Source organism: Diadema antillarum, unplaced genomic scaffold (genome assembly GCF_040938485.1).
Source record: "Diadema antillarum isolate AM-2024a unplaced genomic scaffold, OU_Dant_1.0 seq00000382_RagTag, whole genome shotgun sequence".
In the NCBI taxonomy this organism is placed as follows: domain Eukaryota; kingdom Metazoa; phylum Echinodermata; class Echinoidea; order Diadematoida; family Diadematidae; genus Diadema; species Diadema antillarum.
Genome location: NW_027271380.1, coordinates 2,511,960 through 2,526,662, shown reverse-complemented (window position 1 = coordinate 2,526,662; position 14,703 = coordinate 2,511,960). Strand labels below are relative to the sequence as shown.

At 37.9% G+C, this 14,703-nt stretch overlaps 1 protein-coding gene across 1 annotated transcript; it reads left to right on the top strand.

The window, feature by feature from the left end:
* Positions 1-337: 337 nt before the first annotated feature.
* On the top strand, positions 338-6,537 carry LOC139731610 (nuclear transport factor 2-like). Its single transcript, XM_071642498.1, has 4 exons — positions 338-488; positions 2,252-2,323; positions 4,018-4,113; positions 5,701-6,537. Exons 1-4 carry the CDS (start codon positions 402-404, stop codon positions 5,809-5,811), a joined length of 366 nt encoding a protein of 121 aa, XP_071498599.1. The 5' UTR covers positions 338-401; the 3' UTR covers positions 5,812-6,537.
* The last annotated feature ends 8,166 nt before the right edge of the window (positions 6,538-14,703 follow it).

Sequence of the window (14,703 nt, the reverse complement as noted above, 5' to 3'; positions counted from 1 at the left end):
ACAATACATTGTAGGCTCATAATAGTTGTACCCTGACACTAGTCGACAAAAACTGGTTTTTTACTTGCATTTCACTGCTTCCGTGTGCGTTCACACAGGAGAAAGAGCTCGAGAGTTTAGTTAGGATCGTGTGTAGAATGTCAGCGAAGGTTCTACGAAAATAGATCTTACACCCTGAATTTTTTTTTCGGTGTCTACGTCTGTGTAAAAGTGCGTGTAAGGTTCAAAGCGCGCGCACGCGATTGCAACAGTGCACACAACACACACACAGAGTAAAACACATTACTGTACATGCTGCATGCTGTGTTCAGTTTCATCTCGTAAAGGCACCCTCCGTGTACGGTCCTGCGGCGGCGGAGCGACGTTCAAAATCTTCAACTTTGTAACCGAAGTTTCCGAACATGGATCCAAGAGCTATTGCCACTCAATTTGTTCAGCACTATTACAACACATTTGACTCAAATAGGGCCAACTTGAAAACCCTTTATGTAAGTATGTTGATACTTTTTGAGTTGATTGTGGTGAAACTATTCGGACGTTTACATACCATCAAAATACACACATGTGGGACTAAGAGAATTCGGCGTGGTGCTGCTGTTTCATAGCTGCTACCACCGCACCGACGACCGGCAGCTGAGCTGGTTCAGGACGGTCGGGGTCGGTCAGTCTGGCCTGTACTGGCCCGGTGATCAAGAGCTTGTAGTACAGGCCTAACCCACAGCAGAATTGTCAGACCATACATACATGGATCAGATTCAGAGCTCGTGAGTGTAGTGTAGTGGCCAGTGAGTGTAGGAAACAATGACGTTTCTACGCTGATCTCTTCCATCTAGTCCAGATTGTTGTTGTTGTTTTTATTTTTATCGACGTCCACAAACAAACAATGGCAATGCCAAGCAATACAGTATACAGTGTAAATTTAACAAGTTAGAAAGTAACTTTATCTAATTAACATTGTCAATGACAACGTCATGAAGGCATTGACTCGTATGACACCCTAGGTAGTAGGGACGAATTTGCATATTGCCATTATTGGCACAACTCCTACTACTAACTAGTTAAGTACAAGTAATTTTAACGTTAGGTCTAAATCCAGTAGTAGTTTGCCAAATAAATGGATAGAAAACATAATGTACTCTCATTGCAAAATCAACAAATATAGTATTCAGAAATAAATAACAGTTTGAAATATAAAACCATGGACATGGTCTTGCCTCTTTGCTATTCAAAAAGTCTGTTGCATCTTTGTATCAACATCAACTTTATGTTACCGTAATGTCATCATGATCGGATGTACCGTATTTTGGTAAACTCGGCCTAGTACACATGTATTCGGCCCTTTGTAATAGGGGCCGAGTTTACTCATCAGGCCGAGTTATATCACCAATATGGTACCCTATTTAAATGGCTAAAGTGACACAAATACTTTCAGGGTTCTATTAACTGAATTAGAAAAATTACTGTTGAGTGCCAATGGTCATTTTTGGGTGCTATAGTGGAATAAAAGGTTTTGATACTGACATCAGTAAACACAGCTACAGCTAGGCTATCAAGTAAATTCCTAAAATTTCATCAGTGTTTTACTTTTAGTTCTTGGTTTCTCTCTGTCAATCATATCGAGTCTAGTGATGTGAGTAATACATGTATGTATTTTGATCACTGACATTATATAGGCCTACTATTTACTGGTATAATAAAAGTAAAAAGCCTTTAGAAGTCACAATTTTGAATGTATGGATGACAAGAAATTATGATCTCTTTCTTCATTATGACAAGTTCAGATGGCTGTATCAGATACGTTCCAGTCTTTCGCTGCCAGGTATGTGAATGACATTCATTCGAGACAGACGCAGCCTCTAAGTCAGTGGCAGAGTCTCTTGCGACACGAGAGATGGTTACTTCTCCTGGTCATCACCCTGCACTAATTAGATCATAGATAACCGCATGGTGTTAATTGACATTGCAATCCCATTATGTACATAACAACAATACAGTCTTACCTGTATAACAGATCTATTCATCAAGAAGGCAAACACATATCATTACGAGGATTCACAACAGAATCTCATGCAAGGTATCTGTGAATTGTGTTCGTGTTTCCACAGTGCAGTCATCTCTAAATGCATATATTATATGATGTTTGTCTCTCTTGTGTGTTTTGTGTGTATAGAATGTTTGGCTTTTATCATTTCTTCTTCTTTTTTTTTTTTTCTCTCTCTCTTTCCCCACTCTCTTTCTTATGCATATTTAGACACCAGACAGTAGGTTGTCATTTGAGGGACAAGAATTTGTAGGGCCTGACGCAATTGTAAGCAAGCTTGAGGTAAGAGAAAACGTGTTGAGTGTGCCTTGAAGGTGAAATCATTGTGATCTTTTCAAAATGCTGAACTGCAAAGATTTACTCAGTATTCATGTTGCCATTCATGTAATATGGCAGAGCTCGACACTAACGGTGGCCCGGTGGCCCGGGGCCACCAAAAACGCACGTCGGGCCACCAAAATTTCAGAAATGAAGAATTCGGTGGCCTGATCGGGCCACCAAAAAAGGTCGGATCTTTGCCTTTGGGCCACCAAAAATAAAAGTTAGTGTGGAGCCCTGAATATGGTAATAGTAATAGTAATGGTAATGGTAATGGTTTATTTAAAAATTCATTTTGAGCCATGGAGATGGCTGAATTGCAGAATTTTGTACATTTTCATTTGATAATAACATACATAATTATACACTCATTCTTCGATTAAAATGCAAAACTACACAATCATTATAAAAAAAAAAAATGAAACCTGATGACAAAAAATTCAAAATTAATCAAATACACTTGCACATACACAATGAAAGAGCTGCAATAGAAAATTAAACATAATCTTCATTTCTCGATCATATTGTGACGCAGTGATTGAAATTTGGTGAGGAATAAAGGAGAAAAACAGGTTTTCATCTTTTGATATACATGTAATGTATAACAATGGCTCAAGGACAACAGTCTGATTTGGGACAAATTGTTGCTGATTTCCCGAGATCCATTTTGTGCACAAAAATTTTGTGAATTTATGAAAAGATTTTCTCAAAACATTGATTTTTATACAGTGGCCGAAATTCGAATGTCTGTGGAAATGCATTTCAACATCCCAGTTTTGATTCCAGGGAGAAAAATTTGTCTCAGCATTATGGGGAGTGGAAATGCAGACATTTTCATAGACCTCTAGCATATTGTGTTGTTCACAAGTTTTTCCAACCGAACTACTGCCCTCTAGTGATGGCTCTGTTTCAAAAATTCCTTGCCTAATTGTAGCACTCAGAAAGTGTATTCTTGAGAGGAAATAGAATTACACTTGCGCCACTGCCATGGCCTCACATATCTTGTCTACTGTAGGTCCATCCTCTTTTTCTTAATGGATTTCATTCGAAATGTGATAGAGGAGCATTGTGACAAAGTCTAGAGCTTTTGGGGGCAGTGCTCAGAGTTCTGACATTTGCAGGCAAAGAGGTGACTGAACTTTGTACGGTTCACTTAAATGTAGAGTCAACAATTGACATTGTTGAATGGGTTTTTGTGGAAATTTTGCATACAGGCATAATGTGTGTAGACAAATACACCTGTAGGTTTTGGTTGCCCTGCAGTTTGATCAGATTGAAATATTCTATACAAACTTTTTGTACATTGTAAGAATTCCCGGGAATGCATTAAGTTGGATGTTATTCAGTGGATTTCATTCAAACTTGTAACAGAGATGAATGGTCGATCATACTAGGTTCCCATAGTGTGTTTAATGCTACTGCTTGTTAACATGTGTGTTTTGCAGCTCTACAAACCTTTCTAGGTGTGCTCAAACTTTCACTGATTCATTTACATATTCATGACTTGACATAGGAAATGTGATGTGAGGGTTTACTTTTCGTTTTTCTGTAATAAGGTACGGCAATGTCCTGAAAAAGCCCTGCATGAAGAGCTGTTGTCGTGATTGCTCTTACAATCCTTTTGTGTCTGCTACCTCCCTTTCTGCTTTTATATTCAGAGTCTGCCATTCAAAGCAGTTCAACATGTTATCACAACAGTGGATTCCCATGTATCTGGACAGTCCCTCCTTGTGTCTGTTCTCGGCCAATTGAAGGTGAGACCATTTGCAAATATGCAAAGTGTTTTGCTTCATTTTTTTTTTTAAGTCTTGCACCTTTTTCTGATATTGTGAAACTGTACTTAGTCTCTAATAAGCGACAAGGCCACCTTTGGTGAATTAAGCTTGCCAAAACAAATAGGTGAAAGAAAAAAAATCAGTGGGAATGATTACAACAACAGTAGTTGCGTTCAGACGACAAGCCTTAACCTCGAGGATAAGCTTGTAGTTAGGGACTGTGTAGACGCACTCGTAGTTAAGCTAACCTCGAGGTTAGCTTGATGTTAAGAGCCATGAAATATCTCATGGTTAGCTCTTTAACCACGAACCGTTGGGGGTCCCACTTGTAGTTAAGCACCGTGTGGACACAAAAATCAAACCACTCAAAGGGGCAGGAGCTTACCCTCGAGGTTAAGATTCGTCGTGTGGACGCAGGTCGTAGTTACAGGTAAGGGGCAAGAGCTTAACCTTGAGGTTAGGACCTGTCGTCTGAACGTAGCTAGTGATGATAACTATAATTATATTTGTGACGATAATGATAATGTATCCTACGTGGAGCCTTGTCTCAGTTATGTTGATGTGTTCCATCATGATTTTTGCCTCCTCCAAAATTTGATTGGAAATGAAGGAAACTGCATGTTGTGTACTGTTAAACAAGGAATGTTGCATTCATTTTGAATTCCGCGAGAGCCAAGATCAATGCTGCACACTGGCACTGGTCTGACGGCCCCTGACCAGTAAAAATCACTGTCGGACCAGTAACTTTTTCAGGAATGGACCTGTAAAACATGGAAAAACTGAGTACCTACTGGTCAGACCTGTCGGACCAGTAGAAAAAATGGGTTAGTGTGCAGCCCTGGTGCCCAAGATTTGCGAAATTAAAATGCATGCAAAAGTTCTTGATTACACTACACTGTATATGCATTGAATGTTAGAGGCAACTCACGAAAATTTCATGCCACGTAAAAGGCCGTTGGCTCTAATTCGCAAAAATTTCATGCTGCGAAAACATTGTGTTTTACAGTAATTGTTTTAAAAGCCAGAGGGCAGTGACTCCTTGTAAGAGAAAGTAATATGTCTGGGATACCAACAGAGGTCAGGGTTTGGTTTTACAAACAGTGATTGCTTCAGTATTCAATGAAATTTGATAGTGATGTAAAACAATGACGGAAAAGTTTGTTGCAGTGGTCCCTAACCTTGACATGTTTTACCAGGGGCAAAGGTCAATCTCAAATTTGTATTTAATCCTTTGATCACTACAAAGTGTACCTCAGCGAGTGTACAGAGAATTCCTTTTCTTAGCCTAGGCTCAAAAAATTGGTACCGGCTTGGGGAAACAAAGACCAGTAAAACACATTGGTATGCAAGTGCTTTTCCTATATGTGCACAAAATGTCACTGCAAAGAGGCTCATTATTTTCTTTACAAGCCCATAAAAGGACTAACTTTTTCCAACTGCATAGTAATAGCTGCAGCAATAGCTGCATCAATGACTTGTTTTAAGATGTTTGTGTATCTATGACACAAAGGAGGACAGTCACTAAACTGTGTATTCCTTGTACTTCTTTTCCTATTTTCTGCCCAGACGGATGATGATCCACCACACAGTTTCTTCCAGACATTTGTCCTGGTGCAAAGTGGCGAAACGCTGGTGGTACTGAATGACATTTTCAGGCTAGTGATTCACAATGTATAAAGCTGCCCCATTCTGCTCTGCTGTATGTGTAAAACTTTTATGTACATTGTGATATATCGGTTAAGTTTCATTTTTTCCAGCTCTCACTAAATATCTGGATATAAATGTGTCATCAGCTACTGCAAGTTTGGTTGAATTGGGAAATGGACAGTATCTGCAGTATTTCCACTGATTTGAATGTCAGCCATTGATTTGGCATTGTAACAAATACACAGCTCAGTAGATTACACTTTACTCAGTCCACACAGGACAAACAACACATGCACGCAAAATGAAGTTATAGCCCAGAAGTGGACTGGTTTTGAAGTGTCCTATGTCTAAGTCATCAGCACATTGCAAGACTTCTCTTTATGTGCATTTCCTTTTGTTGGAATTGAAAAGAAAGCAAGTCATATGTGCATTTCAGTGCTTCAGACATATATATATTGAATGGCATGAGAAGAAATTATCCCCTGCTCAACATTATACATGGTAATGATGAAAATGTATCTAATCTGCTGGATCGACATTTACAGTTTATTATACATTTATACAACCTGTATGATGAAGAAAAATATTATGAAAATTCCCGATTATCAAAATGATCTCGAGTCTGAGGAAATGGCATACACTCTATTCTATACTCCCATTTTACTTTTGATCGCTATTTTCCTGCCTTACATATTTACAAGTTATTTTAGTTGTGCTACACAGTCAAATATTCACTAATTGCACCTCCCCCCCCCCCCCACACACAAAATGTTGAAAGGAAAAACCTAACAAGCATAATAATCTGAAGCACAGGTTAGTCCTAAATCAAGTGGTTGTAATCTATAGCAGGATTTAGAGCTTTTTCTGCATGTTTGTTTTGTATAGATTTTGAATGGCCTTTGTTAATATTCCTTTGAAAAAAAGAGGAAGAAGAAAAAGAAAAAAAAAAGGACTGCTACCAATTCTATCATTGTAATGTGTTTAATATTGCACTTCATTACTGCTAAAAGCAAGCATGCAAGGGTTATATAAAATATTAAAAGTCAGTGCATCATGGATGGGTGGACATGTTAGCAAGATTATAGGCTGTTTACAGGAACTTTTCATTTGTGTTTGGTAAGATAGGGACACTGAATGAGGTATTGCACCCTGTCACTGATTTAACACCATGTTGAAACCATATTTCTCAACTGCTTGATGATGTCACACCAGTACACTGTACGCATGGTAATGAACAAGAGTCTCGCTACTTGCGATACATTTGATCCTGCTGTACAGTGAATGAGTACTTGAAGCACATGCATACCATGGTCTTGCAACTCTTTATTTGTGTCAGTGGAATGTATAAAGGGAATTTCTACTATATTGCTGCACTTTTATTGGACATCTGTTACATGTCGCCTGTAGTGTATGATGCAGACTTTCATTGAGGGCTGTTTAAAAAGCTGTTTGAAATTGTAATGCATTTTTATGAAGAGAGTGCATTTGAGAGCTGTTTACAAAATCAAACAGCTCTCAAATGAAGAGATAGTGTACAGAAATCGGCTGAACGCCTCAGAAGCCTCAGATGGAAGCAAAGAAGTGTGGACATTTCCGGCAGTGTGTTTAGGCAACTTTCTAATATTGTGTGTGAATCTACAGGACATATGGTATACTGTCGTCCGAAGAGCTCAATTCTTCCTCCACCCCCCACCCTTATCTGTAAATGGAGATATATCCCACACCTTCAAGCACATGAAACACTTCACTTTCGTTGTGCTTAGTTTGTGTTATAGATAGGTAACTATGTGTTGGTATTTTGCTTCTTTGTTGGGTAACACGTAACTAGTCCTGTGGATGTCAGTGCTGGTTGGTGTATGAAACGGTATTTTCCTAGTTTGCACATTAAACCAACTACAAAATTCACTTTTACTCAAAATGTTTTGGAGCACCTAATTCTTGTACTTTTCCAATTGGCATACAACTGTTCCATTGCCTGGCTAGCTACTGTCCAGACCATAAATAAAATCATTGCATGATGCATGCATTTCATTCTTTCTATGTTCTTTCGTGCACACTAATAGCAAATAATAATGCTGATAACTTAACAGTTGCTCAACATTTTTGTAGTCAAAGTGAACCCTGCGTTTGAGGAGTATTAATTAGACACTCACATTGCTCTGCTCCCTCTTTGTAAGACTGAAAGCATGGTGTAATTGTGGTAATGACTCTGGAATTGTGGGGCAGAATCACCTGACCTTTCTCTGAATGATTAAACATGCATCTGATATTGATATGTTAGAAGATGTGCATACCATAGAAATCAATATAATATGTGCCAGACACACAAATGCATGTAAAGAAGTCATTAGTACTCGACAAGATAGAAACCATATACAATTGTAGTGTATATGTACAACCTCATCCCTAGAAGTTGCTTATGCGACATAGTTGTGTGAAACAGGCAGAGAGTACCTACCATGGCATAACATCATTTGTATGCTATTTCCAGTGTGTGAAACATGTATGAATACATGTAGTTAGCCTTCAAAGTGAAATTTGTCAAAGGCTGCCCAATTTTAATCAAAAAGATGTCCCCATCTTGGACCCTGGTAAAAGACAAAGGTGGAAAAAAAAAAGAGGTTTTTATATGTATATTTCTTGCTTTCTTCAGTGTGGTTTGATGAAGGATTATTGTCAAACTGCACATCGGGAGCGGGACTTTCTTTGATGTCAAATTTTCAGCCAAATATGAAGAAATAGTAGATTTCTAACTCCCTGTTGCATATCAGTCTAATTGAGAACAGTGTTGACACTGTAGTTTGGAAGAAGTCAGTGCAATGCTACCCTCTATAGCTGACAAGCTGCAGTCACATGCTTGATTTGCACACCTATAAAATGAGCAAGTACATGTATCTCACAAAGTCACTGCAGAGTTTTCTAGAGTGTGGCACACCTAGGAATTTCCCGCACCCCCCCCCCCAAAAAAAACAAACAAACAAAAACAAAACTAAACAAACAACAATGCCAAAATCTTGTTACATTATATCCTAGCAGTGGAAGACTTCATAGCTGCCTATCTCCTTGATTCTGCAGAAATCTCCCTGGCAACCTGAAAGTTCTCTTCAAATCCTGACAAGAGAATGTAAAAGTTTCACTGATTTGGGATTTGTTTGTTTGTTTGTTTTTGTGCCTGTTAACATGTGTGTTGCACACAAGTTGAGTATTCGTTCTTGCTCGTTCGTACCTTCCAGATAACAATGTGCGAATGTTGGCAGCGGGTAGACTGTAATGCCTTTGTGATATGTGTGCTTGTCCTTCTGAAAGGACTATTGCCTCTGAATTCCAGACAGCTGCTAGGAAAAAATGCTCTTTGTGTATAGGAAGAGATGGGAGAACAAATGGGGAGGTTATAGTGCTGTCTGTAATATTCTATTTCTTTCCATTACCAGTGTCTGCCGTGAATTAAATGTACACTGAATGGCTGTTTATTGAGGAATGATTAATGTGTGATAATGCACTCAGCAGGTGTGTTTTGATTCCTTAGATGATTAAAATAAATATATAGATATGCCTAATTCTTTTTTGTTTTAAACAATATCACTCAACTAAATTTGTATGTTTTAAGTTTATATATGTATGTGTATGTATGTACACGAGTACTGTATGTATGTACTCTATTACTAAACACAATTGTATGGTGGAAGACTATACAGTGTATTTGTGTTCACTGGTTTGTAAGCATTAGAGAGGGTTAACATTTCTATTGGAAGAAGTCTGAATACACATCCATAGTAAATATCATGTTTTCAAGGTTATTGTATGTTGGAAATCAATACCCCCCTTCTTAAGACCACAAACCTTGGAGGGTGTCGGGGGCATTATTCATTTCTTGCAAGGATGATTGAATGAAAACAAAGATAATTGTCGACAGGTGTGATTACCACAGCAAAATGTGCCAAGCAGGACCTGTGAATGTTAAATAATGCCGTGAGGGTTTTCACCATTCCTCTCGCTGCAGTAGTCTTGCTTCCCAGATGTGTTTCTCTCCCCTTCCCCCCCCCCCCCCCCCCATCTCTCTGTCTCTCTTTCACATCATGCTGGTGTTACGGTCATTATGTTTTCCTTAAAGAGGAAATTTACCCCCAAAACAAACACATTGTAACTCTAAAAGAAAGAGAAAAGAAAATCCCTACAGAATGTTCAAAAAATGACAAAGATAGGATAAGAAATAAAGAAGGTATGACATTTTGTAATTTCACATTTTGGGGGAAAATATTTCTTGACTAGTCCTTAGGAATATTCAAATGAGCCAGTTGATGATTTCATGCTGTCACAAATTTGCATGTATGTTCTGTATGAAATTCAGAAAAATTGTATAGCTAATACAGTACAGGTAAAAGCATATTCCCATACCAAAATATATCAGTTAACATAATTATGTTCTTGTTCATGTTGGGTGGTCTTAAGGCTAGTTTTATATTCATACAGCTGAAATATGAGATTTTTGTCATTTCTGAGTATGAAATCAGTAAGAAATTGTGAGAGCATGACACCAGCATGACATCAACTTGCTGATGTGAATGTTTATGATTGGTCAAGAAGTGTTTTTCGAAAAATTTTGAAATTTCAGAATGTCATAACTTCCTTATTTTTTGTCCAATTTTGAGATCATTACTACACTGCTCTGCAGAGATTTTTCTTTAAATCTCTTTGCTATGAAATGAATATAATTCTGGAGTAGATTCCTTCTTTAAACTCTGTCAGAGGTACATGTATTGTGTATCTTAAGAAGTGACCCCTCCTAATTAGTCCAACTCAAAGGAGATGGGGGTGGGGGGGGGGGGGGAGAGAAGGGACGGGTAAGAAGTAGGGGTGGAAGGTAAATACCCATGAATCCCATGTACAGTGTACCTCTTGCCTAATTATCTTAATTATGATAAAATTCCATCGGCTATATAGGAACATTTAATGCAATGGCCTTGGTGAGTGCATTACTAAAACAAGAAAATAACATGTGTACTAGTATCACCAAGAAACTGTCAAGCACAATAGTTTTCGAGGGTCACACATGAACAGAATTAAATACACATTATTATCCAAAGACACTGTTAAATATATGTATATATCTATGTACTCCAAGTTGCAGACATACTTGAGCGTTTCATGCTACCTGTTCTCTTTCACTTCCTCAAAGTGTATACAGTGCTTCACATTGAATGGTGTAACTGGTTGCTCAGTCTTTTTTTTTTTTTGTCTTTTTTTTTTTTTTGGTATTTGTAATAAATGAGAAAACAAAAGATTGTTTTCTGTGCATCTTTCATCTTTCTGTCCTCTCAGTACGACGTGTGTTGTGAGTATTGAGTGATAAGAGTACAAGGAGATTAAGTGCAAAAGTGTGAAGTTTTACAAGTTCATTCATCAACCGAAATACATACGGTACAGCTGTACTACAATAGTGCATTGCAACAACACATTAAAATTCACTTATTTATTTACTTTAACATATGAAGATTCAATTAGATGTACAATGTATGTACTTTTACACATTAAAATTAAGTACATGTAGTGTAAAATCAAACCCAAGAGTGGTACATGTATAATTTCATTTTTCGATTGAGAGTAAGATTGAAACAATAGTTTTTGGAATTTGAAATTTGCTATTTTTTCCCACATATTTGCATTTATCCACAATACATGCAGGATAATTTGCTTTTGTAACATATTTTGCCTCACCATCTGTATAACCGCAGATAAAGACGGTGCATTTTAACTACCTGTATCATGTACATGTACAGTGTACAATGTATTTATTTACACATTTACTCTGCCGGTATCGTATGATGGGGGTTTTCGCTACCAGCTTTTTTGCAGATTTTTGTTCATAGATAACTCATGGATGAATGTTTGCTCACACACAAGCACACAGTCACACAGACAGACAGACACAGACAGACAGACAGACAGACACACACACACACACACACATTACATGATCATGCACACATGCATACATAATGCTATGTTTGGTTACATCCATTCATGCATTCATTCCGACGTTCACAAGACTGGTCAGCTTTCTAGCTGATCGATCAACTGACCAATGCATTATGCGTCATATTAGTGTAGCCCTTGTTTTCAGACTGTGCCTCGTCATTTTTTTTTTATTCGAATACGGTTTATATTACTCCTACGTTTCTATAGCAACTTTCCAACTCAGAAAGATTCTTGGTGAAAGCAATTATACACCGTCAATGAGCGGTAAATGATTTCTATTACAATGTGTTGAGCTGTGAATGGTGATTAACAAATGCATGATGTATGTGTTTTTTTCTTTTCTATAAATGCAGTTTATCATTTGGTCTTCTGTATTTGTCAATTCAGTAATCTTCGAACTTCCCCTCATCCTTTGGCATAATCATGAACTATGACAGGGAAACGGATCGACAAGTGGATGACGAGCACACACGCGTGCATTCTTCGACTGCTCCGGTTCCCGCGCAGACGAAAAATGACAGCTGCAGTATCTGCAGAAGATTGATGGATTCCATTTCGTTTGATCGATTCAAAGAGTATCGATAGTCTGCTGAAGGAATTCTACCGTCATCCCAGAGCCTCGTCGCTTGCTATTGTATCGTTTCTCCTCACCTAATTTAAAAAAAAAAAATCAATTTGACAGCAGGTTTTCTGTCTTGTTGTCTCCTCGTCTATGATTTCTCCATCATCGCGTCCACTGTTTGATGGAGTTGAAAGACGTCCGCAAATGCGTCCGATGCGAGTCTGTTGAGTTCAGCAAGCTTTGTTAGGGGATTATCATGATCCTTGCCGACATCGTTGATGACGGTTTGTGAACAGCATGATTGCCGAGGCTGTGCCGATGACTCTGCGACTGGAGAGCGCGCATTGGTAATGGCAGAGCTTGGCCCTGTATGACGAAACAGCAAAGAAACCAAAAACAAACGAATATATAGGTGCCTACATAATTTATCATGGTGTATGTTATGATGTTGTGTGTATGTGCACGGAAACGAAGCTGATGTTCACAGAAAGTATTAAAATGGTCTTAAAAAAAGAAACTCTAGCGCTGTGGTTGGTTTTTTTGTTGTTGTTGAATGATCACAAATCGATTTTCCCCCTAAATCTAAGTAGAGGACTCGTGTATCACATTTTGTAATTTAACAGAGCCTTAAATAAGCTTTAGGCCTATTATGATTGATGTGTTTTTATTTATTTTATCTATTTCACATCTTTAAAAAGGGTAGCCCAAGTCAGCACTGGCTGGTTTTCATCGGGGCCCTTTAAAAACACAACACATAAAACATTCCAGAATTACAGTTACTAACAAACAAAGAAAAAGAAAAAATATTATATACATTCAATACAATCAAAATCAAACATATAACGCTTATAGAACAATTTCAAAGACATGTAAATACTACAACGTTTCTAAATGAACAAAAATGAATTGGGAAAAACTACAACAATAGCATTTATTGCACAATTCAAACAACCGATAAAACTGTGAAAGTACTAGTCATTGATTTAAAAAAAAATTTCGATATTAAAACACACATATCATAGGCTCCTTTTGAACAATTCTAAGTTGGGGGAACATCGTGTCTCTAGACTGACACATATCATAATCTGCTTTTGAACAAACCTAAGTTGGGGGAACATCGTGTCTCTAATGGCAAATTATTCCAGTGAGATACCGCTGTGCACACAAATGATCTCCTGTAAAATTCGGTATTACATCTCGGGATCTCAAGTTTGCACTGACCCGAGTTGCGTGTAACGCGTTGGGCTACTGTCATGCATAACAAACTTATTTGCGAGTAAAGAGGGTGCAAGATGTTGCACACATTTAAATGTCATGCATGCCATTGCTTTTGAATACAATGTTTGTAACGTTGGCCAATTAAGTTGATAGAGCACTTGCTCGGATGGGGTTTCCCATGAACAGCCAGCTATAATATAAGCGGCTCGCTTGTGTAACCTGTTGATGGTTTCATAATTTTGTTGTGACCTGTTGGTCCATACATTGCAACAATACAAGGCATGTGGGAGGATATAACCCCAGTATAATAGGCTGAGATAGTGAGTGTTGAACGCTCCCTTGAGCCTTCTAAGAATACCTAATTTTTGCTTTACTTGCAGGGCGACTCTATCAACATGCTTGTTGAACTGTAAATTATCGTCTATCATAATTCCAAGACATTTATACTGAGAAACACATTCGACTGGGGTCGATCTTATCTGTACATATAATCTGCTGACATTTAAAGTTTGGACTTTTTGCCTAGACCCAATCACCATTACTTTAGTTTTATTAATATTCAGAAGCAGTTTTTTTTGTTTGTTTTTTTGGTCCATATGTAAACCTCCTCAAGAGCATGGTTCAGTTTTGACTGAATTTCATCCATGCTTCTACCTCGCACAGATAAAGTCGCGTCGTCTGCGAAAAGAAACATTTCTCCATTGTGGATACTCATGGTAAATCATTAATGAATATGGAGAAAAGTAATGGCGCTAACACTGAACCCTGTGGAACTCCGTGTTGTATTGCTCTAATGGAGGATTTTTTCCCTTTTACAGATACAAATTGACTTCTAACTTTCAAATATGAAGTAAACCATCGTACACTTCTATTTGTGCAACCTACAGACTTCAATTTCAGTAACAATATTTCATGGTTCACTGCATCAAAGGCTTTTCTCATGTCAATAAATGCAACACCATTTACGTATCCGTGATCTACATTCTGAGACCACTGATCAACCATACTAAGAGAGGCGGTTTCGCACGAATGATTAGGTCGGAAACCGAACCGTCTATCTGATAATACCTTGTTTCCGATTAAATAATCTTGAAATGATACATTAACAATTTTTTTTTAATATCTTAGACAATATTGATAGTAATGAGACAGGTCGATGATTTTCA

What these genes read in the sequence shown, in the direction of transcription:
- LOC139731610 (XM_071642498.1), top strand. Translation starts at nt 402, where the DNA reads ATGGATCCAAGAGCTATTGCCACTCAATTTGTTCAGCACTATTACAAC. An exon ending in CCAACTTGAAAACCCTTTAT is followed by an intron (nt 489 to 2,251) that starts GTAAGTATGTTG and finishes ATGCATATTTAG; the next exon opens with ACACCAGACAGTAGGTTGTC. An exon ending in CTGTTCTCGGCCAATTGAAG is followed by an intron (nt 4,114 to 5,700) that starts GTGAGACCATTT and finishes TTTTCTGCCCAG; the next exon opens with ACGGATGATGATCCACCACA.